General features: G+C 38.5%; 1 protein-coding gene across 2 annotated transcripts in view; it reads right to left on the bottom strand.

Moving 5' to 3' along the window:
* The window catches only part of LOC146157175 (kelch-like protein 24), a 32,336-nt gene extending 9,725 nt beyond the window's left edge, over positions 1–22,611 (bottom strand). The window contains exons 1-7 of one of the 2 annotated variants that reach the window (XM_083387426.1): positions 22,062–22,611; positions 19,413–19,539; positions 17,220–17,462; positions 5,464–5,629; positions 2,525–2,661; positions 1,330–1,479; positions 572–724 (exon numbers count right to left, since the gene is read on the bottom strand). In XM_083387426.1, the coding sequence (XP_083243552.1) occupies positions 572–724; positions 1,330–1,479; positions 2,525–2,661; positions 5,464–5,629; positions 17,220–17,462; positions 19,413–19,539; positions 22,062–22,135 (1,050 nt within the window). In that variant the 5' untranslated portion in view covers positions 22,136–22,611. The remainder of the gene's footprint in view (positions 1–571; positions 725–1,329; positions 1,480–2,524; positions 2,662–5,463; positions 5,630–17,219; positions 17,463–19,412; positions 19,540–22,061) is intronic. The other variant, XM_083387427.1, reaches the window with a different exon arrangement.
* Between the last annotated feature and the right edge of the window lie 2,467 nt (positions 22,612–25,078).

The raw sequence follows: 25,078 nt of genomic DNA, 5'->3' as shown, positions 1-25,078 counted from the left end.
TAAATAACTGTATATGTATTGTTTCTTGGTGAGTTGTTTAATCACACTTTTATTTCGTTAAATTGTTTGTTGTAATTAAAAAAATGATTTAGCCTAGTGATAATATTGTTTAATTCAGAAATATGATTATTAACGAAAGATCTAAATCACGCAGTTTACTGTAAAGGTAGCTTATTCCTTCGCGGTTTATTTGTTGATAAAAAAATAAGTTTTTGGTAACAGCTTAAATCTTCGGGAAATCTAAATTTTAGAACTCACTTGTAAGAAACGTGAGCTTTAAAAAAGAAACTTTGGCCAGGGGAAATGTAAATTCTAAAAGAATGACGTTTTAAAGCTACGAATGTAACATTTTTCAGAAGAACTTTATATAGAACGACCAATTCATATGTTTTAGAGAATCAACTTATCGTTACAAAAAGTTTAGTTTTTCGTAAGAATAAGGATTTCGGATGCAGTTTTACCAATTAGCACCGAAAATGTACATTTTACTGTAGCACTTAACGTAGGGAATTCCGGACAACTTTAAAAGGCATGTCATTTTAAACAATAAATAGTCATGTGCATGGCTTGCCTTGTTTCCGCTGATAAGAGGGTCGGTCTGTACCACGTCCAATAGAAATTGGGGTTTCACCAGCGGAAGACGGACGTGGCGTAGTACCTGGCCCACGTGACCCTTTCGCCCTGTGACGTCATGTCGTATCCACGTCATGGCTGCCTCGTAAACCTGCAAATTAGCCGCAAAGCTTAGCGCGGAGACTGGCGTGGACAAGTTGCCGAATTACAATTTATTCACCGGGCGAGATTTTTTTCTGACATGCTTTCGCGACAAAAATTAACAGTGCTTTAAAACTCGGCACTCATTTTAAAAGAAAACTTTATCTTTGTGTAGATTTTCTTTATAAACAATTAAGTCTTAATGATGATTAAACGTTAGCAATAACTTGATCAAAGTTGCGGCTGCCAAAATAAAGCTGCTTTGTAAACCTATTTATGATGAACAAATTGTCTTAATGTGAAAATGTGTTGGTGAATAATTTTATGAAAGACACAGTCAGAACAAGGGTTTGTTAATCATTAACATCTTACTTTCCGTATAATGTGAATTGCCCATATAAATAAAGAAGAGAAATCAGGTGGCACTGTATAAAGACAAATTGTATTTGATTCTCGACAAGCTTTCGCACAACCGTGCTTCATCAGGTCAAAGTATAAATAACAATCTGCTTACCAATTTGAACTGGGATTATATATTGGCCAGCACGGGACTACAACTATAACTAAATCACGAGGGGTTCCTCGGTGTAAAATACAAAAAAAAGCGACACGTACACTCTCCTCGTCTTTGACTGCAAGGCTTGATGACGATAGCAAGCTGGCGAGCTCCTTTAGGCTCATCGAGAGAAACACGTCACTAGCACTGACGTCATCGAATCGCTTGCAGGCGAATTGGTGAGCGCATTCTGCCAGTTCTCGACAACCCTGTGTTGAAATGTTGGCACTATACTTACTTCCAGTGTTGTAATGACTGAAGCCAAATTTGACTTAAGAGAGCACTTAAGTCACTATTTTAAAACTATATAGCCATTTGGGGAAGACATGATCAGACTTAAGTATTTTGGACAAATGATATGACTTGGACTTATATCATAAGGGCAAACGCTTTGGAGCCTATTGGTTGAAGGTTGTAGGAGGACAACATTATGTTGAAAATGATCAAAATGACACCTACTTCTGTATGGGATTTGATATTCTTATTACGACGTAGGCTTAGTTTTCGGTATTTTTAAATAATTTTCTACAAAGACTTAATGAGTAGGAAAAGCCACGCAAGACTCCCCGATTATGTCGACCAATGATGTAAGCAGGGCAGGCTAGAAAAACAATTAACCTGCAGTGAGGTTCGAACTCACGACCTTCGGTCAGACCGAGATCAAAAGGGCTAGATCACATTTGTTAACACACATATGTGCGTGCATCTTTCATCGAAGCTTTAATAAGTGTGCCATTTCTTATTAGCCGTTATATAGACATTTGCGTGGCTTATAGGTAAATATAGGTCTATAATTAAAAATTTGGTAATGCGGTAAAATGGAAAAACGGTTTACAAGCGGTAAACTAGAACAGAGCCCCGTAACAGTTGTGTACGACGTTCAGCGAATGGAATACCCCAAGCTAGGCCAGTGTTTCTCAATCTTTTACGGCTAACGGCACCGCTCAGAAATAATAAATACATTGCGGCACCCCGACAAGAATTTTCCGTGGGTAACCAACTAGAATCGCAAATAAACGGAACTGGAACAAAACCTTTTAAACGCAATGCAGTAAAATATAATTTGATTTATTGGACTATATTCTTACACAAAACGTAGTAAAAGCTGGAAAAAAATCAGATTTTTAAAGATTCATAAATATCTCTCGGCACTCTTGAGCATAAGAATTAGCACTCCAGGGAGACCCCGGTGGCGAACCTCTGCCCCAGGCGAAGACGAAATAACTTTTTACAGAAACAGCACCCAAACCTCACCTGAGCGTTGGCGAATCTCTTAATGGCGATGCAAGTCTGTGGGTTGAGTCGTTGCTTGAGCACACTCATGCATGCCTCGCACACCGAGCTGAACTGGAAGAACATGGCGGCGGACAAAAGATGGCCGATGTTGGAACCTTAACGCGTAACATTGGGTTCACTTTAAGGTACAGAAGGGCTCCAGACCCTCAGTTTTTCAGATTAAACTTTTGATTGAAAATGATACCGGTCCAGTCCCAGCTACAGTTAAGTTTTTGCTTAAAAACGAATGACTGAGTCGAATCAAGATGTGCCTTGTGTGTGAGTTTTGTAGCTTGGTTTGCAAAATTAGGCCCTTCACTAGTAAACAGTCTTAGGCCTACAGTACCCTTAATCCTCCAGCCTAACACGGCAACTTTTTAAAGGCAATTTCCAATCTTTTTTGTTTTTGAGGTTTTTGTATCGTAAGAATGTAAGTGACATTTCTCCAGCCTAAACCTTTAACTTAACAAACGCCCTATGTGGTGTTCTTAAGGGTACTTCTTTAAGACGTCACGCGGAGAAGTAACCGCTAGACATCAAGTTTTGGCGCAACTTTGTGAAGTAATATTAGAAAAAAAATCCTTCCAAATAAATTTCTGGATCTGCCCCTGTATGGTGGCAACCTTTTAAACCGACAGGCCAAACAAGTGTATCTGCTGGGTCAGCCCAGGGCTAATAGGTATAAGTGGATAAGACCACTGGGACGATGAGAAACACCTTCTCATAGACCAGATGCATTATAACTGAAGTTGTGGCAAACTAAAGTCCATTCTCAACGTGTTGTTCATTAGCATGTACCGATCGATTAATAAGGGATTTCGAGTCCTATAGTTGAATAAAGCTTAGTCACGGAAGTTGTCAAGGCCAGTTACATAAGCAGCTTTAAGTGGGCGGCAACAAATCAAACAGACTTATACAGGGATGTTATTCTTGTTGCAGACAAAAAGCTTGACTCATTTTACAGTGTAATTGACAGGTGTTATTTATTCCTATACCAGGACTGGCGAAACAGTAAAATGTGCCGCGGGCTCATATCTTCCACTGCGTGTCGCAGGTTGCACACCCCTGAGCTACAGGCAAATGTAAGGAGGTATGAAATTCTGACGGATTCCTATTCACGCTGTTCGCTAATATTTTGTATGCCATTCCGGCGATTCACATGTATGTTAACCTAACTAAAGTAACAAAAATCACTAGATCATACGCTCAGTAAAGGGGTCGCCGCATAAAATAACATCAGTAATAAAATAGGTTTTGAGTAACTACGAAAAACGCCTGAGAGATAGAGAACTGACCCGAAGAACACCACAGGACAAAATCAAATACAACCAGTTTAACCCGAAAGTCTCAGCCGCCATTTTGTTTTGATCTGGAACTTATTTTATTTGCACTGATGGGCTAAAGAGAAAATGAGGCATAGAACATTAGGGATTAGGGAATATTGTGTGTTCAAAACCGCAAAGAAACGACAGTTACCTGGTAAAAGTATATAGTATCGAATTGCGGAGTCTCCCTCTTTAATTTGTGTGAGTCTTTCATGATTGTTTTTGAAAACTATGTTTAACAAAAATGCAATTAACAAAAGGCAAAACTAAATTGTGTAGTAATGACTTACTACAGTGGTATGGCGACCTATACTGTAAGTGCAAAATGGACTATCGTTTTGTTAAAACCTGTTTTTTGCGAAAACTTGACTCATTATATTTGATTGTTTAATAAAAATTGTGTTATTTTCCAAATCAATCAGTGTCTTAAAAACATCAGTGTCCCAAAAACCTGAAATCAAATCAGTGTTCCAATTAATGAGTTGGCGTTTTTTATGCTATTGAACTGTAATGGATTTGACTTATCTAAGAATGATGCACTTCACTAGCTAATTTTTAAAACGACTTGATCATAGGGCTCAAGCTATTCTCCAAATAACTTGACGTATAAACTTTTGCCTGAACTTTGTAAAGTTTAATGGCTGGGTGGACACGTCTATGTATGCGCTTTCGCAAGTCGGGTTTGTGATTTCCGAAAAATCAAATTTCAATCGCAGCGTTCCGGGTACTGACAGGCAGAAAGCCAGCGACCCAAAAGTGGGCGCTCTGTCGACTTTTAATCAATAGAAGCGCAAGTCGTTTACCTGGATCAGCGCACCGAAAAGCAAAGTTGGCCTGAAGTGACGGGCCAGAGAGTTTATTCGATCAAACCATGGGATGGTTAGGATAATGCTGATTTTTTATAGTTTTTTTAATAACGGATGTAAAAGGTTTTTTCTTCAGGCTAACATTTTGCGCGTGTAGTTTTAGATAGACGTATATTAGGAATAATAAAGCCCATATAGTAGAATACAACATGTTAAAAAAGAGTTTGTTGAAATATGCAAAAAACTTACCAACTTCTACATTGGATTTGGTATTTCTATAGTATGTCTAAACCAGCGTTTTTCAACCAGTGGGCCATGTGGCTTACTGGTGGGCCATGAAAACATTTGAGGTGGATCACAGACCAATTTAAAAAGGCTAGATTTAATTATTTAGTTTCATTGGTGTCACTATACTTAATTTTACAGCAATAATGGCTTGGGATGGAATTGAGAAGGAGTGTGAATGAAACGTAAATTTATTGTTCAAAAGCAAGTACCTTACGAATGCATGGTTGAATAAATAAATAATCTGTTTTGATATATGCTCTACTATTTTTATTGTATACCTTTTTCATAGTTTGTTCTTTCATAAAAGTTTATTGGGCCACAGAATTATTTGTGCAACGAAAATGGGCCACGAAAGAAAAAAGGTTGAGAACCACTGGTCTAAACAATTACTTGAAAAATGTATTTGTATTTCCATCTCTTTAAATACACATGTCGTCCTCTTGGTAACCACGCCACTTCCCCGGACAATCTAAAGTTCGAGTTTCCAATTTAAACTTACCGGTGATCCGTATGCGTGACGTGTAGGTAAAGTCGACCAGCTGGCTCATGACGTCATAACTGGTCTCGGTGACCGGCACCCTCTGCTGCTGCAAGTGACAGAAGTCGTCCCGATCGTTTGGTAGAAATAGCTGGGCGAAGTACTTACTGGCACTACACAGCACCGCCTGAAAAATCAGATGTTTTTTTGTTTGTTAAAACTTGCGTTAACAGGATTCTTTTGTGCAATGTTGGCGATCGGAATTTGCTGAGGAAATTTTGTATTTGTTTATTTCATAGCGATGCACAAACATTTAAATGTCTCTCTTGAGTTTCGCAGACAAAGTAATTATCGGCGCTGAATAAAACCGACTGAAAATGTAGGTGGTTTTGTTTGAATCGTTTTTGCTGGAAATACTTTGACAATTTGGAATTGTTTCACGTGTTAAAAATGTGCGAAGAACACCTTTGATGTTTTAGTTGAACATAATGTACGTATTTGGCATCCAATACTTTCTAGACTCCATACCGGGCACGTGTTCCATCAATAAAAGCCTATGTTATCGACGAAATAGACACTGGTCGACGATTAAGCTATAGTTTATACACCTGACCAACCTTAAAACAATAGCTAACTTTATTGTTAAAATGTAGACCAAAATTATTTCCAATAATCTTGACGCACAGAGCTCAGTTGAACTATGTGCCTTTTATCCCCAAATAGCAATCAGGCACTTCAGTCAGAAAAGCACAACGAGCGTGTGACCTCGACATACGTTTTAAGCTTACCCACTTTTATCGCCAGGTGGCGCTAAAAACCTAAATTTCCAACGTTTTAGGCAGTAAATTTGATTCCACGCATCAAGCCAAGTCCAGGTATTTGTCATTTAAATGAGTGTTTGCTATTAAACTACTATTATTAACTATCATTATAAAGTATTGTAATTGGTAATTCCGGTCTATCCCGAAAAATATTTTGCTTGGTAAACATCGAAAAACTAGCAAACCTACATGTTAAATGACATAAACATACGATGTATTCCATTAAACCGGTTCGCGTTTTTTGCCATTTACAGCAATGACATCACTTTTATCGTCAGATATTTGAAGTGATCTCAACATTGTTAGATCAAGCTTTCGTTTTATCTCTTACATGTGTTGGTTCAACTTTATTTATGGTAGATTTCCATTTTTTCAATTATACATTTATATGCTCCGGCGTGCTATTGTTACAAACTTGTTGCAACAGTGACAACGAAGTCGTGGACGAATAATAATTTGTTCAAACAACTTCAAGTCTAGTCATTTAAAAACAGAGACTTGAGTAAACCGCAAGTCCCAACTTAAGTCGTTACAACGCTGCGGTTTAAGTAACGTAAATGCCCTTAGTGAGTATCAGTGCCGGTTAAACACATTGACTCGACCCACTTTACAAGGGCACTTCACGAATCCGCGTTTCGAAGCAGCGCGATTAACATCGTTAAGGTTTGTTGCTTGGCCAAATAAGCCCGCAATCCGGTTTCCAGCGTGGACTCGCACCATCTCATCGTCGTTTGGCCACCGTCCAGAGCCCAGGGCGACGGACAAACGCTTATCAGACGCCGCTCTGCAACAAACTTTCAGCGTTCGCGATGTGTAGCGCTTTGGCTACGGGATCTTTACACAACCGGAATTTTTGGTGTTTTCGACATAGCCTTGCGGCGATCGTCTAATTAAGTTTGGTTCCTTGCACAACTGCTGTGCATTGAAATATTCCCGCGAAATACGTCGCGGTGGGATGTTGACCGTGAATGTCTCTTCAAAGTTGAATATTGAGTGGCTTTTAATGGTAAACCTATATGCGTTTTTATTTTATTTTTAATCATTACCTCATTTTGAAAATATTTTGGCCGTTCTGTGCAATCACAAAGCGTAGGCTATATTTATTTCACAAATAATAACTATTAATTACTTTGTTGAACCGTTTGCACACAACATTTTTGCTACAAAAGATGATATGAGATGCCCTTAGTGTAATAATTTCTTCCGGAGGTTTACCCAAATTACACATACACCAAATTGCAATCAGATATAGTTTTCCAAAAATTAAAACAACAGACCAATGATATTTGTAATACACATAAAAGTTGATTTATTAAATCAAATTAAATTCCTATTAAGATGGTACAAGTCGAAGTTGAAATATATACGTAAATGTTTTGTAATTACTTTTTTGATGATAACTTGTCCCGACTAAAAAGCACCCGTTGGCCGAAAAAAGCACCCAAGCAAAGTTTGTTTTATACAAGCTAGTTACAAACTAGAGAAGTGGTTACCAAACTGTGAGCCATGACCCATGAGTGGGCCACAAGACTATTTTCAGTGGGCCATAGAGCTATTAAAAATATAGTGCAGCTAAATAGGATTTTTTAAATATTTGTAAGCATTTCTAAAACTATATAGGAACGGTCCATTTTCCATCTTTTGGCTTTTTTGAACTAAATACATAAAGGCAAAATCTCACGTCATGTGTTTTTTTCACTACGCAGTTCGCACGGCAGTTTACTTTAAATTCTTTTTTTTGTCATAGAGTAATTAATTTTAATCTAAATGTGAACCGGAAGTAAAACGAATTATTTAGATGTTGTTGGAATCAATGCATTCATTGAGAAATTGTCCGACTATGTAGTGTAGGCGTGAAGTGCAGACATGCAATTTCGTTACGGAACATGGTGGGCCACAAACTATTTTTATAAAAAAACTGTAGGCCACGGAATATAAAAGTTTGGGAACCACTGAACTAGAGTAACAAAAACAAAGTAGACAGCCTGAATTATTGTTTTTCCTCCAAAGCAACAGCGCCTGTTTCTATTTACGATTCCGTCCAATCAGTCAGCCGGCGGTGCCTGGCGGTCAGGTTGGTATCTTACAGTTACGAAGCGCTTCTTCACAGAGTTTCACATTTTCGTAGCAGGCCCAATTCGCCGACAATACGCTGAATCAGCCGCACCTGGCGAAAAATATTTTGCACTAAAAAGTCGAAAACAGGTGCGTGGCTATATTTGGTCGATTACGAAAAAAATGCGGTTTATTGGGTTGATATAATATGAGCCAGTCGCCATTTTTACCGCTGCTTAATAGTTGACATTGGCGTGTCTCAGATTCGGTTTTACGTTTACGATAACGTTTTATTCTGTTTGCGGTAACCGAAAATATCCTGACATAAATTTCGGAAATATGCATAAATGTATAGTGTAGGTCGGCGAACTGACACTAACGCGCATTAAAAAGAGTATTTACACGGCCCAGGTAAGAGTCCCGAAGCCTTTTAATGAATTTAATACGGTAATTATATATTTCATATATACATGTGTGTATAATGCGGACTTGAACAACTATATTAGTTTTTTTTTAATAGATTAGAATCAAAATTTTTGCATTTCAGTTTTCCGAATTAGATTAGAATTAGAATTACCATATTCTTGATAACCAGAATTTAAACTCTAACTTGAACTAAAATTACATTATTTTTTTCAATCGATCTAGTTCAAATCGCAGTTAATTGTCATAAGAATGTGAATGGTAAATATATTTATACGTTTAAGCGTAACCTATATGCTTTTCAGACAGAAAAATTCATCTATAAGGCGTTCCGACCAAAACGAGAATTAAACCAAATTCTATGTTTCGACTGAGTCACTAAAAATGTCGTTGGGAAACGTAGAAATAGAACGTACAAGCAAGCAATTAAAAAATATTAGAATTAGAATTGCTCGCATTTTGCTCCAATTGATTAAATTGAAAAACTGAGTTATCTGGTTGCCCAAGTTTGGTATAATGTCCAGTTGCATAGACCTGCTGTCTCATTCTTGAGAATAAACTTTCCATCTAAGAATTACGCTCAAACTTTCTATCTAAGAATTACGCTTAAGTTGTTTTAGGTGCAATCAGGCGGTGAATTAGCATCTGTCGCAACATTACGACTTGAAGTAGCTTACCTGGCCTAAAATAACATCGACGTAGCTATCGTGCGTCAATGGAACTTACCAGTAATACACGCTGGTCCCTGGTAATGGGGAATACAGGACATCAATTTCCCCCCTACCTATCCCTTGAAATGACAAAATGCAAGCATTATAAGTCTGATTCACTTTAGAATATAATTTGGTAGTTGCAACGAATACTTTTACCGTTGTACAAACCAAGTTCTACAGCGTCGTGGATTAAACGTAATTTAAAAGAGGGTATTTGCAATAATGCGGAGCTTTATTGGTACCTAAAGTGTCCCCCGAGAATTGTTTTATATGTTGCATAAAATTAGATTTCGCATAACAATTTTGCGTACGATACTCGTGCTAGACTAGAGCAAGCTTATAGTTCTCCACATTAGTATGATATCTGTAATACACACATAATTGGGTTTATTTAATAAAAGCGTAAACAAAACCATATCTAGTATTTTTAGGGTGTATTGATCTTTGTGTATTCCACTATTGCAGGGATGGCGATCCACTGACCCGCGGGTTACAAAATGACCCATCACAGATTTTGAATAACCCACTTGTCTCCCTAGAAATACCGAAAGGTCGTCAATCATTCTCAGGAAAAAATAAATGTAAAAAAATAATTCTTCCTTAGATAGTACTATATACTGTTAAAATCAGGGCTGCCCAATCTGTGGGTCGTGCAAAAGTGTTTTAGGGGTGACGAGTATGCCTACATTAACTGCACTTCAACAAATGCGTGCAGAAAAGCAGACAACTAAAAACATTTTGTTTATCGCTGTAAAACAAATAAGGGAAATTATTAGCTCGCAGACTAAAAATTCTGAAAACCATTTTTCAACCAATATCCATGCTTAAAAGCTTTCTGCTGAACTCCTGTAATCCCATAAAAAATTCTGAAGCATTTGTTAACTATTTAGGACTTTAGGTTCTTAATATTCGAGGGAATCTGAATTTGAAAATCGGCCAAAAACCTTGATTTACCAAGCCCAAAAATAAAACTTAAATAGGCGCAGCAGCAAAGTTTCGCATAAAATAAGCATACACGGTAATTAAATATATGACCCACTTGTGCATTTTGCAAGGATTAAGGTCATGTTTGTGACTCGCGCGATAAAAAGGTTCGCCATCCCTGCAGGACCGCATTAAGGTTTTCATGGACCTGGGGCTGTATGGTAGTCAGTGGCCTATGGGTCTATTTTTGTTCTGTTTACTGTTCCAGCCACAATTAATATTAAATAACAGTGCTTTATTCACCTATCAAACAGTTTCAATTAACATGTTTTCTAGCTTTAGATAAAGCATAGCTATGGAAAACCTGCGATTTTGTTTTCCAAAATCTTGTTTTTTTTTTAATTGGAGCTAATGAATGCAACCTATTTTGAACCGCATATACCAACGCACTTCGTTCTACTCTTTTAAGGACTGAAAATGAACGTTTGCCTGAACAATTGGTAATTAATAGACCAAGATGCATCCTTAATACAACAGATACATTAGAAAACGTATACATGAACTCATTTTAGCTAACAAATCTAAATATTTGAGCTTATTTGCTACTTTCAACGTTAAAATGGTGTTCTTTTAGCAGTGAAGAAAAATGAATCATCTCATCAGGAAGTGATTTTTCTAGATCATCTGCTGGGTAAAATACTGAAGCAAAGTTTTAGCACTCTCTTTATTATTACGGTTATGTAGGCACTGGTTAGACTTGGTATCTAGTTCCGCCAAAAACTTCTCCTCGCTTACCAATTGCACTTTTTCTCTTTTCTAAGTTCTTGCTTTTCATAACCACTTGTGTATTTTTTCATATATTAGTCTTATATGTAATTTAGCATGAAACATGAAGATTAGTCCAACCGTATTACTTGAATCATATTCTAACATGTTTTTGTAACACTCCTCTGCACAAAAAAAGGCTGGTTACCTTAAGACATGCTCGCACACCACCGCAATTATTATTCGAAACATTCACGATTTTTATGTATTGTAACAATCTGGCTGAGCTAAACATAAGTTAGCTCACTAAGGTTTGTTATATGATTCTCACTAAGGTTTGTTATATAATTGTTTTCGCATAGTAGCTTAATTTGTGTAGTAACAAACACGCATAGACGTAACAAGTTCACGGGTCTGACGGCCTCAAAATAGACAAGGTGTGGTAAAATCTCTAGAATATAACTTTTTATACAATGATAACTTCAGCTATGGTCAAATTAAGTTGTTAGCGGTGGGCCTGGACTCCAGCCAAAAGACCGAGATAAGAACAACACCAACGTCAGAATAAAACACATTCCGGAATAAGTCCTAAATCCGTCGGAATAAGACCTAAAAGGTCAGAATCAGGCCTAAACAACACTTTAACTAACCCTAAAACCCACCCCTAAGTACATCACTAACTCCCCTAATAATTTCAGCCCTAACTCATTTTCTAACCCCACCCATTTCCCACCAATAGCCCCAAACAGGACCAAAAATTCGGTGCCAAAACAGCGGCGCCCTGACGTTGCCGGTGAGACTTGGGCGTCCAAACGCAATCACCAAAACGGCCAATGCCAGACCGATGCCAGACCGATGGCCCACGATCGTCCCATACCCTCTACCCACAGATTCGGGCGTTTTTTGGCTATTTAGGCCTTCTTCCGATGACTTTAGAACTTATTCCGATGAATTTAGGCCTTATTCCGATGAATTTAGGCCTTATTCCAAAGAATTTAGGACCCATTCCGATGAATTTAGGACTTATTCCGATGAATTTAATTGGGCCTTATTTTGATGAACTTAGGACATATTCCGATAAATTTAGGCCATATTCCGTTGAATTTAGGCCTTATTCTGATAAATTTAGAACTAATTCCGATGAATTTAGGCCTTATTCAGATGAATTTAGGACTAATTTATTTTATGGTTTTATAGATTTTTTATGCTTTAGGTATTGTTGCTTTTTAGGTCTTATTGTGTTTTCCCGTGGGCTTATTTTTTTGGTGGGCCTGGTGCTGCAGCCCCATCAGCCCCCGCCTTAATCCGCCCCTGCATCCCTGCCCTATAGGTAAAAAACACTTTAACCGGTCGGATTAATAAAATCGGCGTGGACAACGACGAATTCCACTTGACAAAGTTTATATAAGATCCTATGCATGCCGTGCTTGACTAAATGCCATCATGTGACAGCACTTGGCGTGGCGCTTTACGTTATTCAGCTTTAAACACCACCCACTCTATACCCTCAAGCGACGGCCAACGACCGCTTGGTCGTTGGCATTACGCGATTAGTTGTGATAAGGTGTCTGTGGGCGTCCCAGACAACCTTGTGCACTTTGACAAAACCAACCGCTGCACTTAGTTAACCTCATGTATGTACGAAGCAAAATGGTGCACGCGGTTGATGACTGCCAAGTGAGACTTGAATGTAGGTATTTCCGATAGTTGACATTTTCATAAGATACCGATAACCGATATTTTAGACTAAATATATCGTGACGCTATCCGATATCAAAGGACGTCATTAAATAATTCGACTACTTGAACTTGGGTCATTTAAGTTTATTTTGTAATTTATCCAAACGGTGTCATAATTTTAACTGTTTAATACGTAAATTAATTTCCCGGCTTTAGGTTTAATTTGGATATCTGCTTTTCGAAAAAATGCTCGTAACGAAATGAGTTTGACAAATTTAATTTTCAACGGTTGCGAATTTGTTCTTTATTGCAATTAGTTTTACCTGAATGACTTAAACTTAATTTTGACTTAGAAAACCGTTGATTCGGACTACATTCCAATTTTATTAAAAAAAAACGACTTGGAAAGAGTCGAATGCTCAAAACACCGGTACCTATTCTCTGTAGGTGACAAAAACGCATTTGATAGTTGGCGGCGACCCTGACAATGTCCGCCAGCAAATTGAAACGCCGTAACGACTCAAGTAGGCGACGATAGGGGCTTTAGAAAACCACCTGGAAAAATCCAACTGTATATGGCGGTAAGCTGCGAGAGCCAGCATCCAGTAGACAAAAAGAGACCCTTTTGCACGGCTTGTAACACGAGATGCGTGTAAAGCGGGGAAATAAGCATTTCGGCGGTTGGGTGAGTGGCTAAGTGGGTGGGTGGGCGTCGGGGTGAAGCGGGGGGTTTGCGTGAACTCCAGTCAATCTGCGCGCCATTGATCCCAGGCCAAAGAACGCGACACCTTAGACCCCGGGCTGCTGTAGGCACTGCTTGGATTTCATATGTGTATAGGCCTACGACTCGTTGGGCGGTGTATTGCTTTTCGTTCGAAGATCGGCTAGTTTAGGTGTTTTAAATTGCTCGGTTGGTGAAATAAACGAAATTGATAGTGAAACACGTTGCAAAATCGCCAAACAAATTGAGTGAGTTTAAAATAAGCTTCTCATAACTTGCGCTCATTTGAATTCATGTATAAACAACTACTTATTGGTTTGATCTTGTTTGTAGATCAGTTGATCTACTGTGGCACCTTGGGAAAACTAAAAAAGGCTTATAAGGAGATCACAAAGTTTTGAATCAAAATTAAAGCATACATAATTTAAAACCACAAAATCGCACAAAAATAGGCGAATCGCCATTCGGCGGTATATAGTTTTCAAAGCTGTCTGCATAATGAATTGTAAATCGAGCAGACATAGATAACTATTTTCTAGTGTTGTAATTTAATGAATTAGAGCCAAATGCAACTAATTCCAATTCTAATCTGTCAATTGCTTGTGCGTGCTCTATTTCTAGTTCTAATTTTATATAGATTTTACCAAAAATGCTACTTTGACCAACAGCATTTTTAATCTCTCGGTTAAAACAAAGAATTTCAATAAAAATGAAAAACTCTTTGTTTGGAACGACTTGTATGTAATTTTTACAGTCTAAAAGACTTAACAATTAGCACACACATATTTATCATTCACTTCCTTTTTAGAATAATTTGCGATTTAAATTAAACTGATTGTAAATAGTAATTAAATGTAAGTTCAAACTCAATATGATTTTTTAGGAATTCGGTAATTCTAATTCTAATCTAATTTGGAAAAACCTTAATGCTCTGATTTAAATTCTAATTTAATTTTAAAAAGCTAAAATAAATCTAGTTGCCCGAGTCTGCTAACGAGCACGACACAATTGTGTATGAAGTTGTTTAGCGCAGTCGGACGATAGCATTCCAAACAAAGTCGAGTTTTCTGCACTACAAACGAAAACCCTTTAAATCTAATACAAAACCTCTTTCGCCTGAAGAAAAAACATTAAATGTCTCGACATCTATTTGACCCGGTTCTCCAAAATATTATTCTGTTCTCAAGCTACCCCCTATAACAAACCCCCACCTCTATATTTGATAATAATAAGGCCAGTTAGGGTACCCCACCCTCGTGCTAATGAGCCGGTTTCCTAATCTTTTTGACCTCACGCGCACCTGTAGATCTCTTATAACCTGGTGGCGCACCTGGCAGGTAATGCTATAGCTTTAATTTTTAGTTAGACCTATGTTTCTCTTGAAATGCTAGCATATTTGTATTTTAGTTCCCATAGTTGCTTTATCTTCAAATAACTGTGGGATGAATTTACTAACCAGCGGTTCTCAACCAGAGGGCCATGGCTCACTGATGGGCCATGAAAACTTTTTAGGTGGGCCACAGACCAATTAAAAAAAGATAGATTTATTGAAGAAGTTAGTTTCAATTGTGTCACTATAACTAATTTTACAGGAGTAATGGCTTGGGGAGAAATTGAGAAGGAATGCAAATAAACGTAAATTTGTTCAGAAGCAAGTATGCTACCTCACTAATGAACGGTTGAATAAATAGTCTGTTTTGATAGAATGCTCCGCTATTTTTTGTTCTCTAAACCTCTTTATAGTTTGTTCTTTCATAAAATTTTATTGGGCCACATAATTTTTGTGCAACGAAAATGGGCCGCGAAAGAAAAAAGGTTGAGAACCAATACTAAGACAAATCAGAAAATTATAAATGGTGAACAAATGTATGCTTTATATTTTAGAATAGTTTGTTTAACTCTCCCGCGGCTAACCTGGCAACCTTCCATTGCGCACCGGGTAAAAAGCGTTGCCAGAGGGTCAAGCAGTACATTGGCTTGACCATCGTTTTCTGGCAAACGACACGAGCTCAATCGTCGGCGAATGGTATACGGCAGGGATTCTTAAACTGGGGTCCATGGACCCATTGGGGGTCCGTGAACTAGTTTTAGGGGGTCCATGGAGGTATAATTGAAATATTAGTGTATATTTAAAAAGTAATCAATTTATTAAAGAAAACACTTTAATTAAAAATTAAACGGTTTTGCAGTGAATGTATAGTTTCACTTAACTTTCACATTTTTCGGACCGAAATAAACAGAGTTATGAAGTCTATTTGTATTGTGACGTCAATTTATGACGTCATTTTTGAACATTTCTTGCCTACCGGGGTTCATGCAAAGCAACAAAAAAAATTCGGGGTCCGCGGTAAAAAAAGTTTAAGAACCCCTGGTATACGGCATAAAGTGCGGGAATAAACAACAGCCCGGGCCGAATGTATGCCGTGCAAGTTGCAAAACCGCCGCCATACAACAACGCTACAGACGCGAGCCGATGCAGTCGGAGAAAAACAAAAGCGTTTTGGTTTCACGCTGTTTAAATCCAGGCTCGGCAGCTAACGATGAGCGCTCAATGTTTTGCAAGAAATTATTTTGACGCAGTGTTTTATAGATTTAAGTTAACGACTTGACTTGAATGCACTTAAGCCACTGTACGCAAATGACCCGATTTGAATTAAGCATTTGGGGCAAAATGTCTTGACTTGGACTTCAGTCATTTAAGCCAAAGACTTACTTTCAAGTGTTTGAAGGCAATTTTTGAAAAATGGGATATTTATCAAACTTTGGTCGTAAATATTTTTTCGCTGTGTATTTTTTTCCTTTGTTTGCTATGAGAAATATTGATTGAAATCGAATAACTTTAATAACTTTAATATAGTTTAACTTTTATGTTTGCTAAGGACTTGGCTTGTTATGGCCAAGACTCGGGCTGGGCCTGGAGTTTTATTTGCGAATGACTGGACTTGAACTTCAGTCATTATTTTGAAATAACATCTTTACAAAACTGCTTGGATAAGCTGGAGACAAACGGTCCTTGGACATTTGAAATCTTCGTTGCAACTCGAAAACAATTTGATGGGTTTGAATTCGAGAAAAATATACTACAAGCAACGAAGTGGTCAAAATCTGTTTTTTCATGTTACTCGATTGCATTTCTATTTGCGAAGGTTCAGTGGGACTTAACTCCAAAAGATCTTGCCCCAATAGTTCAGCTAAGAGAAACAATGAATGGCGTTTTGTGGTTATTTGAAAACAACGTTGTCGTTTTTGCAGCAATAGCAATCATATAGATGCGAAGAAAAAAAAACATTGCGATTTAAACAACTACGAAAAGTTGTCCAGGAATTCGCCAGACCACAAAATAAGTATCTAAATAAAAGCAAGCAATATGCTAAAAAGCATTCAAACTCTGCTTTTTATGTTATAAAAAGCCTTTTTCTAAAGTTTTCTGCTTGTCGATCACGGTTCCTGAAAGTTTAGGTCAATAAGACTAAAAGACATTAAAAGTTCAAGTTCATTCTATAAATAAATAAATGATGATGCATCTTGGGCGATTTAAAAAAATCATTTAAACAAATGTCTATATCTGCATTTTATTTTAAAACCTAAAATGTGGACTACTGATTTATATGTCAGAACCAGCGGCGCCATAACCAATCCCCGAAATAAAGAAAAAACAAGCTTAACGAGTGTCACCTTGTGGCAGGTTATCTCCTTGCCGTCCACGACCAGCACGACGTCGGTGTTGTGCTTGTTGCCACGCAACGCGGCCAGCCCTTCCAGCACCGAGTGCGCATGCGCGGCCTCGTAGTGCTCGTAGTTGCTGGGCATTCCGAGGTCGTCGCTCAGTTCAGAAGACTGCTTTTTTTGCTGCTGTTGCTTTTGTTGTTGGTGATGGTGCTCAAGTGCGGAACGAAGGCGGCCATTTTGGAAGTTCTGCTGTAAACGCCGGAATGAATTGCGATATTCAAAGTTTCACAGTGCAAATCTCGGCTAGTCTAGAATCCTATTGCATTATCGTCCGGGTGTTTATATTGCAAACTTTTTTTGGGTTTTGTTACTGTAAACAAAACTGGTAGGATTCTAAAACAGCGCCCAAATCTGATATGCGTTTTTGCAGGCATTTTAGTCATAGTTGTCCATGGAATAAACGTGGGAAAATAATAAGATCTTGTTCTGTAACACAACTTCACTCAGTTTACACCCAAATAGTGCTTATTTTCGATTTTTAAAGTAGCTTTGGAAAGTAAAGGCGCCGGGATATTTCTAATGGTCTCTATTGATTGGAAAAATGTTTAGCGAAATGTTTTTAATCACATGCTAAACCACTCAAGTCCTGCTTTCTGTAACAGACACGCCTAGTTCTTTTTGATTTAATTTTTGCACATCTTTGGATTAATGCACCATGCGACCCGGCTGTTTTTTTTGGTGATCGTATAATCTAAAATTTACTTGAAAAAACTTAACGGCCGTTTCAAAATCAGGTCACGAATCTTTCGTTTTAAATCAGGGTAAAAAATAAAGCAACACGTGTTACACAAAAAGTGTTTCATATCTGGATAATGTCGTGCAGAATCGCAACCATTTTCGAACAAATCGGTTTTACAGGCAATTTTTTGCGGATAAATCTTGAACAATATATAAATTGTCAGCCATCTTTATTCAGTTTCAAAAAGCTGGGGCAGCTTTTACCAAGTATACACTAACTTGATTAACTTCACGCAGCTAATCGAAGGCTATAAGAAACATGGTTACTCGAGCATCACAAAACTGTTGGAAAACCTATACACAAACCAACGGCCATAATTTGTCTTCTAAAACGAAACTAGAATTTTTGTTCTTTGAATTGAGTATTTTAAGGAGAAAAAAAAATTATCTTGAAAATAAAATTTACAGAAATTCTATAGAAATGAGTATTAGCCTACCCGATGTAAAAAATAAAATTTTACGAAATCCTCTTTTGTTTGGTTTAAGTATAACTGACAGAAAAAGAAATCTTTGGTTTAAGTATTACTGACAGAAAGGAAATCTTTGGTTTAAGTATTACTGGCAGAAAGGAAATAAAATCTTTGCGCGCGTTTTTGTCAAAAATTGCAATTGTACGAGCAATTTGGCGACGGTTTCACGCAACGGTAATAAATTTGCATAAAAGGGCAACACTGTGCCAAAGTCAATTGGTTGTCGAACGCTGGTATATAAGACGAATAATAGCATTATCAGCACATAAATATGTTTTCGACATGGAAATCAAAAAATGTATTTGAGATAGCAATCTAAATATTATTAAGTATACCGTGAAGGGTTGCGACATGGCCTCTATCCGTTATTGTCATTTATTTTAAGCATCTTTTTTTCATTGAATCAACTTTACCTGGGGCACAAAGAATTTTAAGAATTAATCAAGATCTTGATTTTACGCAATGTGCAACCGGAACGAAAATATGGATGTAAACAAATTAAACGGATAGAACACGATTTAGTGCACACGTATAGTTTGTTTAAAAGTGAACTAATGGGCCAAACAGTAAAATGGTTAGATAGGAAATTTAGCCAGCAATATGAAATTAAAATCCATTACTTGTATAAAATTACGAAATGTTTTAAGTACAATAGACGGGTATTCTTGGCATTTTTGATACAAATATAATAGCCATGCACTTGGATAAAATCTAGACATTTCTATTTGTGTTTAGACATTTCAGAAATAGCTCATGCTATGGTAAAAATAAAACAACGATGCTGAGTTATTGCCGAAGCGTATGTCGATTTTGTCGAGTGTTACTGCTTTATACATTTTTATTGAAATAAAAAAAGGTATTTTAAAACAAAAATTTCTCCAAACAAAAAAATTATTGTAGTTAAACAAACTAAAATGTTTAAAAAACTTACTGTTTGTTCACTCTCGTAGCGCATTCTCTTCAGAGGAGGCATAATGTCCGGTGTAGGGGTGGTCGTGCTGTCTACCCCCGTTGGCGATGACGTCATCGGGGTCCCATATCGAGCGTACGTCGCATAACTGCGCATGCGCAGAGAAAGGCAACGTTAATGGAATGGTATCAACATGTGGCACAACACCCACAACAAACTGCGGGAATTTTAAACTGCTGGTAATTAGCTTCAGCTATAATTTATTTAAAAACTGAAAAAAAATCCTATTTTTAATTTTCTGTTGATTGAATTCTGCAGACATCAAGGATTAGCATCGCTAGGAGTATAGCTTTTACTTTGTTGAACCGTTTTTTGACAAAAAAACTCGTTGTTTTTATGGCACGTGGTACTTTGAGGTTTTTTGCACAATTACTACCAGCCCACACGCCTATGCGTGATAAAAACATTTAATTCTCACACATCTAGGAGCGGCAAAAATATTCAGTTCAGTATAGTCAAGACCATCGGTAAAGTTTGCCAATAAATTAAAAAGCGACAAAAAGAATCCGGTGAAGAATAATTGCCATACAAGAATCTTGTATAACTGCACTACCCGCTCACTCAAATGTAGCCTACGCGAAGCAACAACTGGGGCCAGATTGACTAAAAGGCATATGACTATTTGTTTGCCAAAAGCTCGCGGGAAAATTTGGGCAGAAACTTAGAGTCATTAAATGCCAAATAAAAATGAAATGGGAAGATGACGTATTGGCAAGTATATCTGGGCCCATTAGCTATACTGCATTTATGATAGTACAAAACCTAAATGGATAAATCGTGACAACGGCTTATTTCAACAAATAAAAATTACAATACAAATATTTTAATGCAAAGTTATCATTGGCCAGTTCCTCGTTCGTATTGGCTAATATTAAAACGTGTATAGACAGTGCAACAGTTAACTATAATGTGAACATTTTTGAATATAAACAATATTAGACTTTATTTTATCATCCCTCATGTTTTAATTTGAACAATTTTATATTGCAAAAAATAGTGTGTGGTAGCGGTGTATGTTGCTTCCATGCCTCGCTAAAATTAAGTCAAACTTTTTTTTTTTTTTTTGGCAAAGCATGTTTACTCTATCTCATATCGTGTTTTGGACGTCGTCCAGTTTTAACCTGCTAAATGTAAAGTACGCAGCGCCATTTCTCTAGATTTTGAATTTTCTTATCGCGGTCAAATGATAAAACAAAGCGCTTTTTCTCTCAAGGTTTATTAGGAAAACGTGCAACAGATAAGAACACGTTTGGCGGCCAAAAGCCCAGACGCGTGTTAAATTTATGAAGGTTTTGGCCGCAATTAAAGTTTAACGCTGCTTGTAACGTGGGAAAAGTTTATTTTGAGAAAATAGAACTAACAAATCTTTGAAGTACAATTAGTTTTCAAAATAAAAAATAAAGGAATCGGAGATTCTTTATTGGCACAAAAAACTACATAATAAAAATAATAGATACTGCAAATAGCATAACGATCAACGTGTTACAGCAGGCGTCGTTTTAATTCACCAGAAGCATCGCACATTGATTCCACCTTGTTTCTAAGTTTATTTGTGGTAATAAAATGCTTCTAAACCTATTACTAATATTCGCTGACATGTTCATTCTAAATCACTTTTAGGAAAACGCTACAGCGATTGACTTTTATGTATAAATTAGTAAATTGCCTATCGCTGGTTAATTCGTTTTGGGTATTAAATTATATTTAAAGAGAAATGGCAAATTAATTTCCACGTGGCTATACGACAAGTCAAAGTACAAGACAGTCAGAACGTTATTTGCTTTTTGAGAAAACTACAAAATTAGCCCATTCATAAAAAGTTAATGCTCATTTTGATAAGTCGTATAGCGCGACAAAGTGTTACAGTTTGTTAAGCTGCCAAACATACAAACGTTGCCATATCACTACGTTTGTCATACTTCTAGTCATTATGCTTTGCGGAGTATAATCTGTTTAAGTGCCTACAGGGAAATAGCAAAACGCTGAACCATTAGTCTCAACGCATTCCAATAAAGGCGTTCAGTAACCCAAAAGCCAGATAGGCAAGGCTTCCAAGTTAGAAACCACTACAATTTTACTTTAGACCCGACAAAAACTGTCGACTTAATGGACCGATAATGCCTGAACAAAAGCAAAATGTCAAAATCTAAACAAACGGAAATAAGTTGGTTTTAGTGGAGCGTTGTACGACCATTGCTAACCTGCTGTTGTACATTTAGATATGGAAGGGAGGTATTGATGGGTTGTAAGCTACAGTGACATTATGGCTATGATTAAATTGAGCAGTATAATTTGATTATGTAACACGTTAATATATTTGTTGGCCTTGGGTTTTTGGGAAACTTTGAGGAAAATATGCGGGACATACGCGTGCGTCATAAGTTAACTAAGCTTGGAAGTTGGATGCTTGAATGGGTTTTAGGTGATTTAAAACTATATTAGTAACAGGGCTAATAGTTACTTGAGCAGTTGATTAAGTATCCAGCCAATGCGTCTTTAGGCAACAAAATTTTTCAAGAATGTCATGCTGCGTTCGCATAAGGTATGAAAATCAAAGAGTCAGTGAAGCAAAAAAGCCAAAAAAAAAACGATACACATTTTTTTGCTCACCCGGGCGACCTTTCGTCTTCGTAACCGTTGTCGATTTTCTCTTGCTTCACAATGGTGGTCGAGGAAGCCATCATGTCATATCAACAGGCCGTTAACGGTCAGCCGCATTTCCCGGCGCACGAGTGTCAGAGACGGATAATCCGGCTAATGCAAAGCCCTTAACTATCGCACGTCCTAGGCCGACCTATACTGCTGCAATCACAAAGGCGGGCCATTACCAACAACGACGGCCCCCGGAACGACCGCAAGTTTAAGTGGCGCCGGTCACCCTCTCGTTGTTTTAACTCGCTGTAACGGTGAGAGCCGCCCCTATAGGTACGTGACTCTTGTCAGCTGTAGGTGAGAGTGCACAATCACACATTTGCGACCACGCGCTAGCCGCTGTGTACACTCGGTCGATGGATAAACAGTTGTTACCTTTTTACTGCCTTAGATGCGACAAGCACAGGCCGAAATACCAACGTTTTTCGCTCGTTTAACTGCCTTAAAACGTAAGTACGAAATATGTACACTCTAGCCGCTAAACGCCGCCTCTACAACGCACTACGGAAGCTCAGCACGGCTCCATTTTTACCGCGTTACTCGTCAATAAAATCGACTCGACCTTTTCTGGAAACGCGCGCGAATCAATATCGAGCCCAACACCGCGATGCTGCCAATACACATCAGCCCAAACGCGAGAGGGCCGCTCTAGCCAGCAGTGCAAGAACATATAGCTGCTGAAGGTCGGAGCGCGTGTGTACTATACAGTCGTGCATGGCGAGGCAGCTCCTTTCCAGCCAAACACTAGCGGCGATACTCGAAATCTCACTGGCTCGAACGCGCTTGGCAAACCACAAGATTTCGGCGCGGCCTCTCTCGGTGCCAAGAAAACCGCCCGAAACCGGTTTGGACCGCTCCTGCGGGCGCTCATTTGCATTAGCTGCGCCTCGCCGTGGAAATAAAGCGCTGCTCCGGCTGCTTTTCATGATGATGCTCTGCAGCAGACCGCGGGCGGATTTTGTGGGAGCAAGCTTTATCTTCATGATCTACAGATAGAACGGTTGCGGTAATTTCTGTGTTAAAGGCATTTAGTTGCTTCTAAATCACAAAAGGGTCTTTCCAAAATGCCGAAATATGAGTTTTGGTGGATAGGGATTAAAAGACTGCATTATTGGATATATACAGACAAAGCAACGAACTCACCGACTGTATGGGGTGCGGGGTTACACAGAGCCTGTGATACACAACACACTAAAGGGGCCACACAAGCCCCACCGCCGCAGTCCACCTGCGTATTTGCGGGCGTCCTTCAGAGAGCGCGAGAAAAAAACCCCGAAAGATTCGTCTTTGGCCCAGCGACCGCGAGAAATGTGCCGAGTTCTGCTGGCGCCCCCGGAGAGAAAGAGAACCAGCCTATACTACCGCCTCCTACCTGTGAGGATACGTGCCGCTGAGGTCGCTGGTGTGGTGCCAAGCGCCCCGCCACAGACGAGACTTGCTGGCAGTGCGCGACGCCTCATTGTGACGTCAGCCGGCTTGGCTCGGGCCGCGGGCGGCCTCCAATCGACGCTGCTGAGTGCTGGTTGGTGGCGCTAGCTGCGGGTGAAGTGTATATTTGATTCGCATCTCAGCAAAAACCTGGAACGCATATCGCTCGACTGGCGCTTCCGCGGAGAAAATGACTGGTGGAAGACGGAATTAACGAAGAAGCTTCTGTGGAAGGCGTCCGCTTCTGTTGTGCAATGGAGCCAATCTGTTCCATTCAATTCACGCGGGTTGGCCGCGTGCCCACATGACGTCAGGCCATTGTGGCCGACTCGGGGAATGACTTTGTCACAACGTTTAATCTTTGTAATCACTAAACAGTATGTTAATGCTAAAAAAACGCTTCGATCATGGGTTAAAAACTTGTTGAAAAAGGTGGTAGTTAATGAAAAAACAGCTCCTCAAATTATATTTCTTTTCCAACGTTTCCAAGTCGCCTTCTTCAAAGCAAATGACGTCGAAAGATCAATTTGCGATAAGAAATGACTGATATGTAGCCTCTAATCCTCTTACCCAGGAGGTAGCTGTTAACATGTAGCGTGCAGTTCCCTTAGAATTGTTTCACAATTTTTTGCCCAAATGTCTTTATGAGATGTTAAGCTTAACCAATGATGTAAATTGTACCTTTAGGCAACGGTCTTTCGCTGCTTCCTGGGAACCTGCTTCCCAAACAATAAACATATCTATATATCTATCTTACTGACAAATCAATCCCAGGAAAAATTAATCAGCTGAAAACAAAAATACGTTTCACATTTCTTAATGTTGTAAGAACCCAGCTTTTGGGTGGGCCCAATAAGATAATGGGCTTTTATCCCTGAAGGGAAATCCGTCCATTAACAACAAGTGATAAGCACATACTGACGACAATCTAAATAGAGAGAGCGATCATTGGACCCAGTGCGTTCTGGTATCTGTCGAATATCATCATTGTGCTACGTAGCCTATATTTCTGTGGTTAGAGAGGCCTTTAGGACAAGTTTTGACAGATTGCTCGCTACACCACAGAGCGTACGCATTTGCTGTGTAGCCGCGCGAGCGAAATTGAGTAACAGTTGTGTATAAACAGATAAACGGCGCCTCAGGGCTTTTCGCTGATTTGCAAGTTAACGGGAAGTCGAACGTTAAAGGGTCCAGTGCAGCGATTGGCAATCTATGTGCCTAGAGAGAGAAAGGGTGCCACAAATGTTTTTTGAAACAAATCACCTTTTTGTGGTACGCATGCAGGACTTGAATGCACATTATCCATATTTCATAACATTATAGTATTTACCCATACCTTGTTAAGGTGAATTTCAAGTAAAATATAATTGTGATAAATATGTCGCGATTTTTTTGGTTTTCTTAGTGTATGGCAAGCTGAAAAGTTTGTGAAGTACTGTTGTAAGGCAAAACACAATGGCATATATATGCCACACGAAGTTCGCAAAAAGATAGACGGTGTGGTCAAAATTCACTACTTGTACAGCAACACCGAAGTACAGCTTATG

Source organism: Ascidiella aspersa, chromosome 4 (assembly GCF_963924565.1).
Source record: "Ascidiella aspersa chromosome 4, kaAscAspe10.2, whole genome shotgun sequence".
In the NCBI taxonomy this organism is placed as follows: domain Eukaryota; kingdom Metazoa; phylum Chordata; class Ascidiacea; order Phlebobranchia; family Ascidiidae; genus Ascidiella; species Ascidiella aspersa.
The sequence above is the reverse complement of the archived record's forward strand: the minus strand, read 5'-3'. Positions and strand labels throughout refer to the sequence as shown.